Source organism: Phymastichus coffea, unplaced genomic scaffold (assembly GCF_024137745.1).
Source record: "Phymastichus coffea isolate CEN01 unplaced genomic scaffold, Cenicafe_Pcof_1.1 PCOF00069, whole genome shotgun sequence".
Lineage (NCBI taxonomy): Eukaryota > Metazoa > Arthropoda > Insecta > Hymenoptera > Eulophidae > Phymastichus > Phymastichus coffea.
Genome location: NW_026706880.1, coordinates 1,155,970 through 1,176,642, shown reverse-complemented (window position 1 = coordinate 1,176,642; position 20,673 = coordinate 1,155,970). Strand labels below are relative to the sequence as shown.

The 20,673-nt window shown below is 36.5% G+C and overlaps 1 protein-coding gene across 3 annotated transcripts; it reads left to right on the top strand.

The window, feature by feature from the left end:
• LOC131667629 (annexin B9-like) lies at positions 1-4,806 on the top strand. Of its 3 annotated transcripts, none has more exons than XM_058941167.1 (9): positions 1-88; positions 1,167-1,225; positions 1,612-2,355; positions 2,608-2,784; positions 2,868-3,072; positions 3,444-3,596; positions 3,723-3,896; positions 3,980-4,161; positions 4,259-4,806. In XM_058941167.1, the coding sequence occupies exons 2-9, from the start codon at positions 1,208-1,210 to the stop codon at positions 4,307-4,309; spliced, it is 1,704 nt and encodes a 567-aa protein (XP_058797150.1). In that variant the 5' UTR covers positions 1-88; positions 1,167-1,207; the 3' UTR covers positions 4,310-4,806. The 3 variants fall into 3 exon arrangements, with proteins under 3 accessions (XP_058797150.1, XP_058797153.1, XP_058797151.1); XM_058941170.1 differs by lacking the exon at positions 1-88 and adding an exon at positions 713-773; XM_058941168.1 differs by lacking the exon at positions 1-88 and adding an exon at positions 905-974.
• The last annotated feature ends 15,867 nt before the right edge of the window (positions 4,807-20,673 follow it).

Sequence of the window (20,673 nt, the reverse complement as noted above, 5' to 3'; positions counted from 1 at the left end):
GTCAGTCAGATAGCGTCAGCAGTATTGAGCAGAACCTACCAGCTAGGAGACACGAAATTTTCACACAGCAACGAACGCACAATCAATAGTCAGTAGTTTTCTATTTGTAATCATTATTTTGATCTGTAGTAACTTTTCGAAGTATTTTTATATTTCGAAAAGCATCGATAATCTGGGAAATTTTATTCAACTTGGTTTTGAGTCTATCGGGAACCGGAATACATTGACACGTGTATGTAAAATTTAGATTTGGAGAGCACTGTAAATGTCATGACGTCTGACAAGTTTACCGCGATGAATTCAACGTTACGATACACTTGCATCATTGTATGTAATTATATATTTTTAACACGTAAAGGTTATATGTACTTATATGTTTGTACACTCAGCGCTATTCATCATTATAAGTCGGTAGACACTGTCAGGGAAAGATCTGAAACGGCAATTAAATAATACTTTCTTGTCTTGTAGTGTTAAGAATGTTGTCGGTGAAAAACTAATTGTGTAATATGTACATTCGCGTTGCTACCGAATTTTTATAGCACTTCATATTTTAATGCAGCAATGCAATGATGCCAGGCGACGTTGCAATTATTTTAGAGCGAAGCTATTCTATCGTCACGGAATTGAATGGTCATTTGTGCAACGATCTGGCTGAAACAACATCGGCTTATGCGTCTGCGCACGACAGTTGGCTCGTAGCCTCACATAATTGCATATATACACGTACACACGCGCGCGCGTGTTGCAACCGATAGCGCTATATAGTGAACGTTAGAAAATTCTACATTTAAAATAAAACCATCAGAGTTTTTATCTAATCAGAAAACATTCTTTTAATTACAAAATAATTACAAAATATAAAAATTTGAGCTTCGCTCTTGTTAGTAGTCCCTCGGGCCTTGACTGACCTTTTTTTCTTACGTTGTACTAACCATACTACGAAATTTCTCTTCGATTTTCTTATTTACTGGGTGTGACGAGTTATATCTGTATTTTTAGTTACTTTACTTTTTCTTAAATTTCGTGTCCATGTTTTAAAGCCATTGAACAATCAATTTTTTAATTTTAAAATTAAGCTAACTTTTCAAAACATTAAATGCAAAAATAATTATGAAACTTTTTTGAATATTGAATACTTATAAGTTATGTTTCATATTTTGTAGAATTAATTTACTGCTCAGAGGACTAATACACAAAATTCAACATGAGCTACGGTTATCAAGTGAGTATATTTGACATATATTTCAATTTTTTTCATTTGTATTTTCAGCTTAATTTAGAACAAATAGAATGTAATGGCTATTTTTTAAACTTTATTTTTCATTTAAAAGTCATATACACAATAATGAAATTGACAACATTTATAGTTATATTCATTTCTAATAAAAATAACAAAATATCAATCTGAAGGTATTTTAAGATAAGTTTATTCATGTTTATTAAATGATATTTATTGTTATTTGAGATGATATTACGATAACTACATAAAATATACATAAAATAAAATGAATTTAAATTTGTTCAAATAATTCAAAAAAATCTATTATAATTGAATTGGTATTAAATATCTTTTTACACTTATGCATTCCTTGACTTTGTCAATACAAGGGCCCACCATTCCCAGGACAAAAACCACCTACTTCTTTTGGATTACCTCCAGGAACACCCTCTGCTCCTCCAAGTGCTCCACCATATTCTCAAGTTCCAACATCCTTTGGAATGCCACAACCATTTTCTATGTATCCTCCTGGTCCTGGTTATTTACCTCAACAGGTACCCTATCCAAATGCAGGTGGAGGTATCCCACAACCATTCACATCGCAATCATCTACGCCATATCCTATGGGTCAAAATTATTCGGCATTTCAACCACCAAATCCTTCTCAAGAATTTCATCAACGGCAGCAGCCTTATCTCCCACAACCTCATCTACCACAATCATTATACCCATCTCACTCTGCAAATCAACCTTATTCGTCTCCTTCTCAACTACCTTTTCCATCTATTACTCCAAAACAACCACAACTTTATCCACCTCATCCCCAACAAACACAATCTTATTCACCACAGACCTCACAACAACAACCCTATCCACCTAACTCCAATTCTCAATCTCAGCAGCTTTATCCATCTCCATTAGGGTCTAGTGCATCCCAAAATCCTAGCCATACTTCTAACTCAGGCTTGTATCCTACTTTGAGTGGTTTAGAAAAACCAGATCCTATATCATCTGCAAATAATATTGGCTCGACTCCTTATCCGGGCGGAGGGTATTCTGGGGGTCAGGTCAGTGGAAACTATAATTATGGAGGACCAACACCGGCCCCTCGAATCACTAAGGCTCCGGCTAAGGTGAGAGTTGTTTTTGTGGAAAATGGATATCCCAAATTATCAGATAAATTTGTATATATCAGATAATATAAAATAAAAAATACTGCATATTCTCCTAAAGAATTATTTTTATATATATTTTTTGGTAATAATGATGAGACACTGATTATGTGGTAACGTAGACATTAAGATGTGGTCCTGTTTTATATTATAATAAAATAAATTATTACTCTAATAATGCTCATTTAATTTGATAACTAATTTCTGTTGCAGCTATCTCCTACTGTTACTGAATATTCTAACTTTGATCCAAGAGCAGATGCTGAAGTTTTAAGAAAAGCAATGAAAGGTTTTGGCACAGATGAAAAAGCTATTATACAAGTTCTTGCCCATCGTACCAATTTGCAACGCCAAGCAATTGCAAATCAATTCAAAACATTATATGGCAAGGTAATATTTTTTGAATGAATGGATACATTCAATCATTAATAATTATTGTAAAACCAATTAGACATATCGTTTCTGTGTTGTAGGATTTAATTAAAGATTTGAAATCGGAGACTTCTGGAAATTTTGAAAAAGTACTTGTTGCAATGATGACGCCTTTACCTCAATTCTATGCAAAGGAATTACATGATGCAATGAGTGGTATTGGTACTGAAGAATCTGCTTTGATTGAAGTATTATGTACTATGTCCAATCATGAAATACAAGTGATCAAGCAGGCATATCAAGCAAGTAAATACTTTATTTATAATATATTGAAATGCTTAAGAAATTGTATTCACTGATTAGGTAAAAACATTTTTAAACGATGTATTAAGAGTAAAATAATTTGTTATTTGAAATTAAATACTATTATATACTACCTGTAACTTAATTATTTAACAAAAACTTGAGTTGATTATCTTTTTTATTAACAATGCGAAATAATGTAATAATACCTTAAGTTTCTGTTAAAATGGTTTATTTTTTAATACTTTAAAAGATCTTTAAAATCTGTTTACTTACAACTTTATTATTTATATTAATGAGATGCTTTCATTAGAGTAATATTTATTTATTTATAAAATTAAATATACATATAAACAAATGAATTTCACTTACAGTGTATGGAAGAACTTTGGAAGATGACTTGAGGGGTGATACTTCTGGCAACTTCAAACGACTCATGGTGTCTTTATGCTGTGGCAATAGGGATGAGTCATTCAATATTGACCTCGCAGCTGCTACTAATGATGCTCGTCAATTATTACAAGCTGGTAAGTTTCTTTTTAAATTTGAATAAATATATATCAATAAATTTTAATTGATTGTTTACATTTTATTGTGTTAATTGAAACTTATTGTAATTAGATATGAATTTAAAAATCAATAATATTTTTCAGGTGAAATTCGTTTTGGAACAGATGAATCTGTTTTCAACTCAATTCTGGTTCAAAGAAATATTCCTCAGTTGAAACAAATATTTGATCAGTACAGTAATATCACAGGTCATGATATTGAAAGAGCCATTGAAAATGAATTTTCTGGCGATATTCAGAAAGGATTACTTGCCATTGGTAAGTGAAAACGTGATCGCCTATAACTGTGTCATTTCGTAAATTTTAAGTTTTTAATATAATTTTTTTTATTACTGTTTTAGTAAAATGCGTTAAAAACAGAGCTGGCTTTTTTGCTGAACAGTTGTACAAAAGCATGAAAGGTGCAGGAACAGAAGATCAGCGACTTATACGACTAATTGTTACCAGATCTGAAATCGACATGGGCGAAATTAAACAAGCTTACATACAACAATATGGTCAAAGTTTAGAAGACGCCATATCTGTAAGTTTCATATACATATATTTATTATCGATTATTTACAGATAAGTAAAATTGACGCACTTTTTACACAATTATAATTAAATTTATTTAATTTCAGAGTGATTGCAGTGGTGATTACAAGAAGTGTCTTTTAGCATTAATATCTTAATGTTGATTTATTCTTTACGCATCCTTAAGTTGCATTTATCCATTTGGAAATATTGAAAAGAAAGAAGATCTTTTATTTCGTCTCAATCTCGTTATTTAATGAATCTTCATGCACTGTTAAAGATCGGATGCGATTGAATTCATAGAATATATTATTTATAAACATTTCATATATTGTAGTCGTACAAATGTTTGTGTTCCAATATAAACACCGTCCATTTCATCGATCTATGCAACTATTAATGAAAGTATAATTTTACATTGTACAACGAACGATTGAAAGCTTATATAATATTCATTCAAAGTGCCAACATCAATCTTAGAATCTATTGCTTAATGTTTTATGACTGTTGAATATAAAAAATGTTAGAAAATTTAAATATTTATATTTCTGCAACAGTTATATGCTATTTTATACAAATATATTGTAGCATATTACGATTTTTAATATATAAAACTGACATTCTATGAAATTTTTGTATTAATAGAAATATACGAGTAAACAAATAATGCCTTTTATTTCTTTTATTGAATCTTACTATTATTGATTAATTTTAAATATTTAACGAAATACTTTAAAGAATTATAATTAATTATCAATAGTTGGTACTTCGGTCAAATATATATATATATATGCGCGATATATCATATACGTACGTGTTATCTAGGGTATATCTCGGAACGCTTCTTGAATAGAAACCGGTCTTACTATTTATCGATAAAGAAGGTATTACAACATTTTTTCAAACTAGATAAATTCTGGGCATTTTCTAAGATAAAATGAAAAAACTAATGCGAATAATTATATTAATTAAAAAAAATATTTTTTAAATGTATAGATAAATAAAAATATATAACTAAAAACTTTCGCAAATAAATAGTTTAGCATTTATTAAAAATTTCTTTTATTGCTCGATTCGAGGCTTGAACGAATGAGAGGACTGTACATTATTATTAAATCTTTTTATAAAATAGAGCACCATTGTACAACGATACAATAAGATATAGATTTGTAAATATGTTAATTTTCTCAAATATTCATTCACTGTGGATTTATTTTAGGACTAGCGGTATTATATAGTAAAGTTTTCTGTGGTGATGTTTAATTAAGTTATACCAAATAATTTAAAAGAAAGTATTTACTTTTTTTATTGAAAATATTTACTAAGATTTAATTGTTATAGAGCTAAGATTAATGACAATATTTTAGAAATAAAATTGTTTGTATATTTGTTACTTTGTGAAGTCTAAATTCATATTTTATATTATGTAGTACAAGAAGCAACTTTAGTAGCATAACAAAAGATAAAGTGAGAAACGACAATGAATAGACATGAGAAAACAAGGAGAGATTTATAATAAAGGTGGGAGTGACGTGAAAGAGGTAGAGAGGTAGTAGGGAAACTAGACTCTCTCACTTAGGACTAAACATCTTAACTACCAATTAATTTACCAGAATTAATTTAATCTGCTGCAATATAAGCAGACGAGATCCATTTTCCGGCTCGTAGCACTTTCCCTTACTTGCACACTAAATAGTGCTAGCGATTATTGTGTTTTCTACAAAGCAAAGCGCTTCAACGAATTTTCTTATATTCTAAAGATTACTCGAGACAATTTTTTTTCGAGAAGTTAGTTATACATTTCAGTGATAATTTAATTTTATTCAACATGAAAAAATCTGCATTGACGACTTCTTTACTTAATTATTTTAGCCATATTATTTACATTTTTAAACAATTATTAAAATCAAAGTGAATTTCGCTACCAAATGTCGAAAAAATGAAAATTAGATCGTTGCTAAGTTATTGGCATTGTTTAACGCAAGATAGTTGCTTGGCATTCAGTTGTATCATCAGAGTTAGAGTGAAAAAGTTATGTCTGCTATAACGTGTTAATCATGTTATTTGGTTGTTGGGATGGATTGTGCGGTCTCTTACAGTACTGTTTTCTTTACAATGAGATCAGTTCTAGAAATATGTAGCCCTTTGTCATTGACACGTCCAAACATAACATTTCTTTTGGAATGGCCAATTTTCCAAACAAAAAGGCGAAGAAAAATATTTAATTTCAAACTTAGCTTTACCAGTGTTAACGTAAGTAGATGTAATTATTAGATCATATGTACTTCGATTTAATAAGCACAATTAATGATGTTTCGCTGTAAAGAGAAGAAAGAAAGAAATCTTATAAATGGATTTTATTAAAGGGTCCTAGTTATAATTTAAAAATCTTTACTTTAGCATAAATTGTCGAAATAATAGATTCCTCAATAATATTGAGATATCTACTGATTTCGTAGAGATCTTAATGTCATCAGAATATTGCGTTATTGAAAATACCTTTTGTCAAATACGTGAACATTATCATTTGTGCAATGTTCATTTATGAAAGTATCATTCATAAAATATCAAATTTGCCTTTTTCAAATGAATTTCATTGATCATTTGTGTACTCTATTTTTATAATTTTTATAGATAAGATGTAATGCAATAAAGCTAGATACGTAGCAATAACCAGGCACAGGAAAAAAATTGAATTAATAAGTTTCAGTAAAGCCAGAGGTTCATTCGAATGGGGATAAAACTCCTGATTAAAACATGTAGTAAATAATATTTCTTTTTTTTTATAAAACATATAGTGGTTCCATAAAAGTCCATAGTCTCCTATTGAAGCAGTTGTTACGGTGTAATTTATTCGTGCTATTTCCTCATCTACAATAATAAACGAATCCCACTAAATATATCATAAACAAACTATAGGCTTCCGATCAAGACAACAGATTCCATCCGCGCTAACCGAGAAAACAGCGCGTCCCGAGCGCTCATCGTTGCGGGGTTGATGGTTGTTATAGGGCGTTGAAACCCCTCAGCTCATTGAAGATATAGTGTATATTAAAAGACGTTTCGGCACAGAAGCTCCCATAGGAGAAGCTTCTTCCCTTCATGCGAGGCCGATCATACGAATGGCCGCATTTTCGTGCGGCGCTCTTTTTTGGGTTTGGAAGACACACATCCAGTCCACTTTGACACTGATATTCAAAGCTTCCCTCTGTGGTTGAGCGGCAACTCATCGCAATGATTGTCAGCTCTCGTCGTCCTCCCACTCATTCCTCTTTTATGTTTGATAATACAATGTACATATTAAGCTCGTTAATAACCGTAGCCAATTTATTACGTGATTACATTATTACCTGAAAACCATATTATGTATTTTATTTGAAAATAAATACATAATATGGAATTTGGCATTATCAAATGAATACGTGCAAATCAAACAGACGAGGATTCGGGAAATTCCTGAAAGCAAATATTTGGCAAGCAGTGAACCGAATGGAGTGGCAGCTATAAAGCGAACTCCATGGTGATGTCGCATTGCATCTGAATTGTCCCAAATGGCGGAATAGCGAATAGATTTGAAAGAACGGAATAGCAATGATTGACAAAATATGAAGAAGGAAGCTTGTAAAGAACTAAAAGAGTGGTTCCGTGAGAAAACGGCAAGCGACGGTAGCCTCGGTGATAGTGGTGCGCGCAGGACGCGGGCGCGGGGCGTCGTAGCAGCTTACTCCCAAGGGTCGGCCTGCGAGAATCGCGCGTCTCCGAACTCTGCGAGCAGGGAAGGGGCGCTCGCGCTCTGTTGGGTGTAGCGAGCTCGTGAAGGCACTCGCTGCGCGCTACGTGTGTGCGAGAGAGTGGGATGGTTGTGATTCTCTCACTCGCTTGCGCGTATCATTACTATCTCTCTCTCTTTCTCTGGCCGTCGGAAGCTTGCGTAGGGGCTGGCTACGAGAGAGAGCGAGCGCGGGGTAGTGCAGTTTCGTGTTGGCATTACTCTTGATTTCCGTGGTGACGCCGACGCCGCCGACCTCTCGCTTGCTCCCTTTTGCAGAGAATATACGTATACGTATAGCTGTATACTCGCTCTGCCTCGCACATTCTCGTGTGCCCGCGTTATCTATCTCCCTTTCACTTTCTCTCACTTGCCGATTCTCTCTCTCTCTCTTTCTTTCCTTTACCTGCTTTCGAGTGCACCAAACCCTTGCTTCCACCTCGCACGTGTGCAAACTGCCGGCTGCATGTATTTGTCATTTTTCAGAGGAATCGTCGTCATTTTCCTTCAATTCAGCGGATTATTGACAATTGGAAAGGAGATATTGATTTAACGACAAATTGCGATGCATTTTTCAAATATAATTTGACAAGAATTTAACTCATTCTAATAATTTTTTACCCATGTACAATTCGTTTTTCTTTCCAGATCCAGGGAGCTTTCAAAAACAAAAACATCTTTTTCCGCAACATTGTCAAAACTTATATTTGTTAAGTAACAGAGATAAAAATCGAAAAAGTCTCCCAAGTCTCGAAACAAATTGCCAGCTACAGATAAACGTGTATCCTGTTGGCATAAGGATAAAGACAAGACTATCGAATAGTTTCCGTAAAAAGGCAAATCTCGTCACTTTCAACTAAAGCAAACAGTGATTTCGACGTCCGAGTATTTCCAATAAAGGACCGAGGCTCCAAAAAAAGAAGAGAAATCTGCGTCTCTCGCTCTGTATACAAAACTGTAAATATTGAGGCTCCGCGCCGGCAAAAGCACGCAGAATTCCTGGACTACTATGCTATATCGTGGCCCGTAAAGCAAGACATTAAATTTTATAATATTGCGCGCATTCCGGGGGCGCCGCCATCGCGCCCCACTCGGCAATCTCTTCCACTCGCTCACGCTGCTGTCTCGCGAACTTCGAGTCCTCTCTCTCTCTCTCTCTCTCTTCCAACCCCGCGTGCCTGGTGCTTTTATTGGCTATTTACAGAGGAAATGGCCTCTAAATTAACTGCCACAGACTGTCCGGATCACTGGCAGCTAGCCTATATCGAGAAGCGCTAGCGTTATATAAACCGCGCACTGCAAACTCGCACGCGCGCGACATATTAAACTAGGCAGCTATTTTTATCTTGCAATAATCTTTGCTGAGGGATTTCTTTTTATATGTTTGATAAATTACCGACTGCGTGCTGGAGCTCTATTTTTATATATACATTCAGTTAAATTAATTTACGTTCGCTTTTTGCCGTACAGGAAGAAACTTTCACTCAATTTATTGACTGCTTTAATTTACATCGAAGCGCATTTAATTTCAGTCAAATAAGTGATATTAGTAACATTGAAAACTACTGTCATTCATTTTCCTGCATTCCGAATTGAAATTTCCCGTTTTTTCAGATTTTTATAAGTTTCACATAATTCAGCTGCCGAATGTCTATTTTTCGTATACACACATTTTATCCAACCTATTATCAAAATATAAAATAGAACATGTAAAATAAATTTCTTCGTATATCAATTACAGAATATATATAAAAAATGTCAAAGATGTAAATCAATTCAAGATATAAGATCTTTATTGTAAGAAAAGAAAAAATTATACATTTGGAAATTTCTAAAAAGTCATACATTTCAATATTCATTGATATTTTTAATATTGAATATTTGAGGAAATTTCCTTTCTAAAATACACTGGTTGTTTTCAGAATCTTTTCATCACATAGCAAAAGAAATTGATTAATTGGTGATAAATTGAAGTACCTGTAACTATTAACAATTTCTTATGCTGATAAGTTGAATATTTTACTCGAATAAACGTTCAAAGCGTGGAATATATCTAGCGAACAGCCGCAGGTAACTCGCATAGTAGTATACAATAGTGCTCCAACTATCTGAAATTTAATAAGCACTCGTGCCAAGGCGGCAAATGTTATAGGTAGAGAGTAAGCGAGGGATGCGCTCGCACATAGTCGTCCGAATGACTCTCACGAAAACAGAACAGTCCTGACAGTGCGCGGATGCGTGCGCGCCCAAGTAAATTCCATATCTCAATTAGTTTTAGCTGCCACGCGTCGACACGTGTGCTTTATTGTCGAAATTTTCTGGCTACGTCGACACGATGCTACTACGCCGTGTTGTATATGTAAATACTTTGTATTCGACTGCCCCCCCCCCCCCTTCTAATAGTGACGCCTGACGATGAGTCCGGGGAGAATTTTATTCGTAGAGTTCTTACAACAAATCGCTCAAGGTATGCTCGATAAATCAGACGACCATTGGAAAAAATTCAAACGGTTCTTACGGCATTTTGGTTTAGATTTATTTTGACAGGCGTATGAGACGTTAGATGTTCATTACTCTCACAAGTTTGATTGATTTTTGACACGTGCGTAAGAATAAAACGAACAAATAGTAGCTGCGTATTTGCGAAAATTTAACGTAGCGCATCAATACAGTAAAATCATTTCAAGTGTTATCGACTTCACGTTTGGGTTACTTCATTATATGAAGTAGGAATATACGCTGAATTTTGCAGTTTTAAATAAACGTAAATACATTCTGATCAATAAGCTAATAACGTTCGTACTTCAGACAGTTACAGCAGGCAGATATAATAATAGCCATAGCCCATATTAATAATCTCACTTGGAGAGAGCAAGAAGCCAATAAAAACGAAATACTTTACGCAATTCAGTTCAATTTCGTAAGAAGAGATAAGAAGATATTACCACGGTGCAAATTCAAATGAAAAGCTAAAAATATGCAAGATAAATAGAAAGAGAGAGAGAGAGAGAGAGAGAGAGAGAGCAAAGGTTAACTTTGCTAGGCCCCTGCTATTAAACGAGCGTTTTACAAGCGTAAAATTTAGAAGATTACGAGGGACATATGTCCACAGGGTGAGAGAGAACGATATATAAACAGGTATATAGGGTATATGTACAATACGCAAGGTTTCTCGGTCGCGAGAGCCCCGCAACCTATACCTTAGTCCCTTTCTCTGTCCTCAGCTCGTCCTACGTACGCGCAACATATTAACAGCTTAGCCGATAAGCCTTTTATATTACATTTTTCCCTCCATTGGGGGTCTAGTAATCCAATGGAGGGGTAGCTGACCCATGATACAAGGGTGCGGCCACTATATGCCATTTCTTGCCTGTTCTATGTACCTATCGCCTACACTATACTGTTGCTTATATGCCCATCGTTTAGTCTTTTTGCTATCTACAGGTTATATGCTGATAACTGTGTCTTAGATTGCTGTAGACTGAAGCTATATTTGGAAATCTCGATTCTTCGCTCGATTCAAACTATATAGAATGATTAATCATTACACTTATAAAAAGTTGAATTTCCGAAGTTGAATTTCGGAAAAACAATGATGACTTTGAAAACTGTGCTTTCCAAACTCCTAAACCCCTTCCCCCCCTTTCCTCCCAGAAACCTGGGGCAAAAGCGTGCAGCTCGTCTCTATAATTAAATTGAGTGACTAACTAGATTGAGTCCGATCGTAAAATATTTTACGTTATTCATGTACGATGCAGGATGTATTTATTGTCATTATATTTGTGAGCTAATATACATTGCCTAATTAAATTTTGAAGTTTTTGTAGCTGAAGATCTGATATCAAAGATTTTTACAAGAATAAGCAACATCGAATGAAGTATATCCAAGGTCGAGTCATCCCACTTTGAGCGCATGCACGTTATTAAGTTAAATGACCGGGCGTGTTGAAAGATAGATATTGTTCGGTAGGGTGGATTTGCTTGGCGCTCGAAGTTCTGTGTGTGCACGCACTCATGTGCGCAAACAGCATAGCTAGATTTCTATCACAGTCGGAGATTGGACAATGAGCATTATCCAGAGTCATCATGGCTAATTGACTATCAAAACCAATATGGTAAGTGTTGTGTGTGAAGAAAAAGACACACATCCTAGCCTAAAGTATGGTGTGTGTTTTCTTTATTTTAAATAAATTGAAATTAAATTTCCCGTCATAAAGTTGTCCATGGATAGAGATACGTATAATTAGTAATTTAAAAACATTAACCTGGAGACGTTCACTTATGAAATGCCAGCAGTCAATAATATCTGTAGAATACATTAACTCACTTTAATACAGATAAACATAGCCTTTGATGGAACGTCAATTGTATTAATTTTTTTCCATATTCCAATGGAAATTTGTCTTTCCTATTAACAATCTATTTTCACAATCAATTTTCGAGTTCCGGTAACAATTTATTGCTAATAATAATAATAATAATAATAATTCTTATAAGATAACATCTTTGGCTGACGGTTGCAGTTTCTACAGATTTGAATTTTTTGAGACCCTTCTACACGTTGTGTCTATAGATAGGTAAATGATTAGTCTTTGCTAGAAAATGAAGCCTGACATTAGCTTCCAAAGCTGAAAAAACTGATGTAAATAAATAGATTACTGTGTGAAAATAATGTAAATAAATTTAGTCTCATTCGACAAAGTAATTTCTTTTTGAAAAAATACTTGAAAATGAAGTGACATAAAATCAAATTAATTGTAAAATAATGATTCGATGATAGGTTGGAAAATTGGTTTTCAGAAAAACTATTGTATAAAATGAGTTGAAACTGAGTGACAGTGTTGGTCTAGCACTGATATACTAATTTCTATTGATTTCTCGGCATCGCGATCTATATTCAAAAAAGCTATATTTTGAAGCCAATATCATCCATTATTGAAGTCATAATATATAAATATGTATGCAGCGAAATTGCTAAAAAAAACAGTTAATCACGAAAAATAAAAAATTGGAAGAACCAACAGCCCAGAGAGAGGCGGGTGCGCGCATCAAAATCTGTAGATATGTGTAACGGCTGTATACACATACAGCATTCATAGACATGGAGCGCGCGCAGTGACAGAGGATGTTACATACATGCCCGCGGACATGAGACTTGGGTATATCGCTGCGAGCTATACCACTATAATAAATCTAATAAATCTCCGCAGCTTCGGACTTAACTTACGACCCGTAAATCTTGCCACGTTTTAGCAGTAAGTCGGAAGTTCATCCGAGCGGATCAGGAATACTGCAGTCTCGCGTTTTCTTGGAGCGAGCGCGGGAGGCAGCAAGACTGCTGAAAGGAAAAACTTAGCGAAATCCACTTGTGACGAGTTTTAAAACGGCCATATTTCCATATACCGATAAGGTCGTCGTGGGTCGAGCTATGGGCCCCGTTTTTTCGCAGCCTCGCACGTAAAGCTCGCTTGTTTCGCATTTGCCAACTCTCGGCGCGTAATTTTTTCACCGTCAGTTGGCCGTGTGTACTACGTGCTGCTGGGATGCACACGGTACGTAGAGCGACAAATTTTCCAGGGAAACGCCCTCCGCTTTCTCTGGCTCACTCGTTATTCAGGATCGAGCTTGCGCTGCTGCCTACGTCGTATACATGTCGTCGCAGCTCGGCGAAACTATGAGATTGCCTTGTCTTGCAGATAGATCTTGCCGACGGAGGCTTGCTGTTGCTATTTACGATTGCACTGATAAACGCCTAACGGATTTACAAAGCGTATTAAACGCGAGTTGATACACAAGCACGCCAACAATAACCTAAACATTCCTCGCGGAAGAATTTTTTCTTGTGTTATCAGTTGACTCTTGGGTAGTACGTTATTGCTTATTTTAGTTTTATTCCTGTAACCAGCTATACCTCTCTGAGCTTTATCTCAGTGCCAATTTCTTTTTACAAAGTCTCTGCCAAGCAATAAGCTATGTTCATGCTGCTAGTTTACGCAATTATTTTCCCAGAATCGTATTACGGGAGAAGCCGAAATATTGCAATACTGTATTTGTCCAAACGTTTGACAGTTGTATGTAGCAAAGCCAACGAAATGAGTTCTTTACAACTTAATTATCGCAGACAAAAAGTCCCCATGGTAGGCAAAAGGTACGGAGCAACTAAGCACGCTAAGAGTGAGAAAAACCGAGGGGAAAAAAGCTTTGGCAGGGCGTACGACTACCACATGATTTAGATATCGCTTTCTTGCAGTAATCAATTTCCATTAGGAAACGGGAAGAGAAAGAGGAAAAGGCCGTATGTCCGTGTGTACTGTTTGTCGTCGCCGTTAAGAGTTATAGAAAGGAGAATGCGAATGTTTTGATGGGTCTTGATAAAGGAAGAACAGATAAAATAATCATATAGAATTCTAAAATCTGGCTTTCCATCAATTAATATCTCGTTGTTCTTTACTCATCAGTTTTCTAAGGGCGGCTTTGTAAATGCTTGTTCTCAAATTCTCTAAAAACTGCAAGAAGAAAATATGCAACAAGAAGTTGAGGCTGGAAAAGCTCGCGAAGAGAGATAAAATAAGCGAGAGAAGGAAGAAGAAAGTTGTAGCGAAGTTACGCACTGGGCAAATTGAAAAACTTGTAGCTTGAAATTGTCTCGGATAGTATCCTTGCGCGCGGGCAAGTTGGCTCTCGCATCCAAAACTTAGGCCGTAGGTTCTACGAGCACACGTACACGTAGAAGAAAACGGGCCTATGCAAGCGCCTGTGTGTGCGCCGCCTTTTATTTAATCTTTCTTTCTTTTCTCTTCTGGCTGCGCGCCTGTAAATATTTCTCATGGCTTGGCGAGTATTCGGAGGTGTTCTGCTGTTTCCGCAAGCTTCTGAAAACTAATTAAACTTTGAGTAAGTGAGCAGGCGGTTGGCTACCTGTATATAGACACAGAGCAGCTCGGTTTCACGTGGCGCGAGCTAAAGTATACATATATAGAAGAAAGCTTGGGAAAAGTTTGCTCGAGCTATTATCCGCGAACCGGTAGCCGCGCCATTTCGGTCTGGAAGAATAATAGGAAAAAGAAGATCTACGACGCCGGCCAGGGCCACCTTGAAAAATCGGCTTGCGAGAATGTTCATGTCCGCGTACACACAAGCAACGAGAAGTTGCAGGAAAAATCTCGTGTAGCGTGTACGCGCGGCCAAATCGAGGAGTTGTTTGTATCGAGTGCGCGCGCGATTTTCGGAAATTGCAAGCGAAGCTCGGAAACCCTCAGGAAGCAGCAGCGAGTTATTCGACTCGTTGGCGAACGCGCGAGGAATGCGAGATATGGTCGGCACGCCGGCAACCGTTCGCAAATGAAGCACAAGCGGCGGCGGTGTGCTGTTGCTGCTGCTGCTGCCGACGCCGCCGCCGCGCCGATGGTCCCGCTATCCGAGAGAATTGGCCGAGTGGTCGGAGCTTGCATCTATCTGCTCCCTATTCACTGCTCCGAATATTATAGAGAGCGTGGAACTGTGCATGTGCGAGGGTGCTTTTGCCCGCGTGTAATTCGCCATATCTTTATAGCTATACTCTTCGCCGTTGTATTCGACACTGGATCTTTCCCGTATTTAATTTTGAAGGATATTCTCCTGGATTTATCTCGCCGATACTACAAAGAGCTTGAACAATGCCTACCTCTAGGTTGTACGTGTATAAGCCTCCGGGATTTCGCGGACACCCATACGGAATCTATGACACTGTTCTAAACCAATTTCTGATTCTTCAGTGTAGAATACAACGACGATGGAAATAGAATTCAACAATATCTCATTAATCAATAAGGCACAGGCCATTGGACTCACGATAAGCTATCTCTGTAAAGTATTTTCTATTTAAATATTCCGACCAGTTTATTAACAGATACTATACCGTTGGATGTACAACAATGTAAAAAATAAACAAATATCTAAACTAGACGTAAAAACCAGTTGCTTATTATAGCCATTTAAAATACTCCGGTTTTCCTAGCATATTTGGTTTGTTTCAGTGTGGTTGAGATACGTATGTATGTATACAGGCTTGTTTGAGTATTAGGTATTTGCCCGGCATCATTTCTGATCACACATAATATTTTATTCAAACAAAATTGAATGATAAGTTATTGAATAGTTGTTTTGAACAATTTGTGGATTCATTTGTTGAAATTACATTTGTCGACAATATAGTCTTGGCTGACTTGACACTACGTTGTACTACTGCGACCAAAATTCGACCAAGTTCCCGTAATACGAGGAGCAGTACACAATATGTCGATGTATTCATTCTTTAAAAATATTATGTGTTTAAAAGAAACATCAATTTATAATTGAAATTTAATTGACGTAGGAAGATTATGTCGCATCAAGGAATGAATTAAGTCGGAAATAATGAAAGAGAGAGCGAGAACAAACATAGTAACTTGAAGCAATTATAAAACAGAAGAGTGGTTTGAAAGCCTAGAGGCATTGAGGCGCAGTCGTCTCTGCATTCGACACCTTGTCAATTTGCTGCTGGCCGCGCGTCTCGTCTGTTTCAAATCGATTGCACGTAGTGACTGCTAGACTGTGCTGCCAGTCGTCGCGCGTCCCGCCTCTGTACTACTGCCTTTTCAGTCTGACTGATTTTTTATCGTATTGGCTTTAGGGCAACTAGCTACGACCGAAACTTTTGCTAAGCTATTAAACGGTTGTTGCATGAATTTTTTGAATTTTCAATTATTGAGGCATTCCTGTAGTTTACTAATTCATGATATTATTCTAAGAATTTCTTGGATATAATAATTTCTAGAATATTTTTCGTCATCTATCTTTCGTGCGCAGAGCAACTCGAGCATTGAATGATATGTGGATCTACGTAAAATAATACGAGAAAAGCCAGGTTTCACGGAAACCACTTTTCCTTCTGATCGCACTTGGTTACGTAAAAGCTTGGGTTATTGAAGCTTGGCTGAACTTTTCCCATACTCCATAAAGTACATCACCATACTTTGTGAGCATACTTTTTCTACACTGGCAATCATAATCGTTTATTATTTTTAGTATAATTAATCTTTGAAGATATATTGCTAGTCGACTATTGATTTTGTAGCATAGAAAAAGATAGCGCAGCAATAGAATAAATAAAAATGCGGAGACCGACAGCGTCACCACCGGTTCTCCGAGGAAAACTACAGCCCGCGGTAACGAATTGGCGCAGAGGCGTATACGCGCGCATAGTTTGCGCACAATGCGAGCTCGCGCTGCGCGCGAGTAATAATTCAGCGTAGCGAGCGAAGCCATGAGACGGCCGTATGTAACTGCGAGCTTCGCGTCAAGCCTAATTCAATCGAAGCTAAATAATGCGCTATCCTGCACACGCACTATTCTGCGGTTGCGCGTATGTGCGCGCCGCGCCAACTTCAAAAAGATAGAGATAGACGGACAGGTTTCCGTATGAGCGATGTAACCCTGCACTACTGCCGCTGCTCGCCTATCTGCTAATTCAATCAAATGCTTGATTAATTCGCGATGGAGATGTAAACGTGATTTTGCGCGAGCGAGGTGCGCGCTTCGAATAACACACGAATGTCTGCTCGTTATTAGCCATCCTGTACGCCAAGCGATGATCAATGCCATTGCCTCTTTCATTATTGACTGTTGTGTTATATATTCGATGAGAATTCACCTTTTTCTCTGCACTATGGTCTTATTTGCAGTTGCTCGTGTCCGATCCATGTGGTGTATTTCAATATAATTTTCTATATGGGTAATTCTAGGCTATTTCGATTGACTTGTAACCCTTAGGTTACGGATTTTTTTTTAATTTGGCACAATTGTTGTACACATAAAACTGAGATTTTTCCCAAATTTTGGAGACGATACATTAATTATATCAAAAGTTATTAACAATTAAAGAAAAATGATAAAAAATTTTCAAACAGCTATATTTTAAAAACTAATAAAGATATCGAAGTCGGATTTTTTTCAAAATACTTATAATGCCTTAAAATTTCGAAATAATTACAACAATAAACAATAAAAATTTTTTTTCGAAAGTTATTAACTTTTTGTTTAAACAATTGCTAATATCTCAAAAAGTATATTTTTTTTTTGAAAAATTCTTGCTCCTACGTATTCCTGAGGATTTTTGCTATCGAAATCAATCATAAAATTGAAGGGCCCGACATATCGGAAAGCGTAGCCCTAATCAAAAGAAGACGCCTCGGCGTAAGGCTGCGGTAGCGCTCCAGCGGACTCACGGTCGAAAGGTACTTTAGCTTTAATCTAAAAAACTAATAAAGATACCGAATCGGAGTTTTCCCAAATTACTTATAATACCTTGAACTTTCGAAATAATTACAACAATAAACAATAAAAATTTTTTTTCGAAAGTTATTAACTTTTTGTTTAAACAATTGCTAATATCTCAAAAAGTATATTTTTTTTTTGAAAAATTCTTGCTCCTACGTATTCCTGAGGATTTTTGCTATCGAAATCAATCATAAAATTCAAGGGCCCGACATATCGGAAAGCGTAGCCCTAATCAAAAGAAGACGCCTCAGCGTAAGACCACGAAGACGTCCTGCTGTCGTTGCGACGTACACTGAGGCATCTTCTTTTGATTAGGGCTACGCTTTCCGACATGTCGGGCCCTTGAATTTTATGATTGATTTCGATAGCAAAAATCCTCAGGAATACGTAGGAGCAAGAATTTTTCAAAAAAAAAATATACTTTTTGAGATATTAGCAATTGTTTAAACAAAAAGTTAATAACTTTCGAAAAAAAATTTTTATTGTTTATTGTTGTAATTATTTCGAAATTTTAAGGCATTATAAGTATTTTGAAAAAAATCCGACTTCGATATCTTTATTAGTTTTTAAAATATAGCTGTTTGAAAATTTTTTATCATTTTTCTTTAATTGTTAATAACTTTTGATATAATTAATGTATCGTCTCCAAAATTTGGGAAAAATCTCAGTTTTATGTGTACAACAATTGTGCCAAATTAAAAAAAAATCCGTAATCTAAGGGTTACAAGTCAATCGAAATAGCCTAGAATTACCCATATACGCTGACGAAGAATTTTTACCTTCCACCCTATCATTACGCGTGATTTTTTGAAGACTTCATAAAGTTTCGCCAAACACAAAGCGTCGTTAGCTTTTTTATAAAATTCGTATCTTTGCAAAATATCAAATAGTACTGTCGAATTTAATTCGCCGACCAAATTGTTGGCAGAGAGAAAATAAATCAGAAATAGCGCTTAAAAATGAGAAGCTTGAGAAGAAGAAAGGCAAGGAAGGAGAAGCATAGAAAAAAATCGACAAGAGTGAGCAAGACAAAGACGGCAGCAGCAGTCCGTAGCGGGTTATATTGAATTAAGAGGAGGGCAAAACTCGACGTCGCCGACGTCGTCGCCGAAGAGGCGAAAAAGCGAGCCGAGGGAACGAAAGGGAGGAGGGAGAAGGGAAGAGAGAAAGAGAGAGAAGCTATTCCCGGCCGGCTAGTGGTTCACTCCTCGTGGCTGTGCTCTTCGTGTCTCGTGCTACTCGCGGCTGGCACGAGGTTTTCTTTCTCCCTTCAGACAGAAAGAGAGAGAGAGAGAGAGAGAGAGAGAGGGAGAGAGAGAGAGAGAGAGAAAACGTCGACGATCATAAAAATAAAATTTCAATAAATCTCGGCGCTGTGCTTGCGCCAAGCTTCAGCGAGTGGGGGAACCGCGAGGGTTGGCTCGACTTACTATTGGACACTGGCAACGAGTCACGCCACGCCCACTTGGTTGCAAGTGGCGCAGCTATCGACTGAGTGGGAGAGAGACAGGTGAAAATACAGAGAGAAGCCTGCAACTGTATTGGGAAAAAAGAGAGAGAGGACGCTGAGCTGAAATACCGCGAAGCTTAGCCAAGCAAAGATTGAAGGAAACGCAAAGAAAGAAAGAAGACACACTTCCAAATTTAACGTACAAGGGTTTTAATATTTGCTGGATTATACATACGATTATCGCACGGAAATGACTTGCCGATGAAAGATGATTTTTTCAAATTTTTAGAATAGGTATTGACCATTTTAGTTAATTTCTAATTGCAACTGAATATTTATGATTCATGAATTTTTCATCGCTATTTGCTACCCTATGTATGGAGTTGAAAACAGCAACTCCATCATTTTTCAATGCTTCATCGATATTATTTCAAATTTGGCCCGATAAAAGAGAAGAAACTAATATCGAGCTACCTCGCAAAAGAATTTTTCTATAAGAGGCTTGTTATATTACGCTCACAGAAACTTGCTCAATTTTAAAAGCGCAAGCGCGTAAATTAATAACAGCAACGTTATTTTGTCGGTTAATTGTCACAGATATTACAAGGCAGTTCCACGAATATTTTTGCATACTGCGAACAGATAATTCGGCAGAACAATTGATGTTGTAATCCATATCCCGTCGAGTATGAAAAAATATTCATTGAGCTTGTTGCGTTGGAGGTGCACTATGGAAAAGGCTGTAAACTAATATATGTATCTATTGTAAGCTGACATAAGCAGAGTAGTATATAGTAGTAGCGTACTCGCGCCGGCGTATTATTCGGCTGTTGAGCTCGAAGTCAATCCCCCAGATCCATTTCGAATAAGATATCTCGGGCGATAGCGCGCTCGCTTGGCGTAGGAGTGATTTAATATCACGCCCACGAGCGAGCGCGAGAAAGGTAGCGAGATACTTGCTCGCTTGCTTGCGCACGATAGGGAGGCGAAGGGTAGTAGTGGTGGTG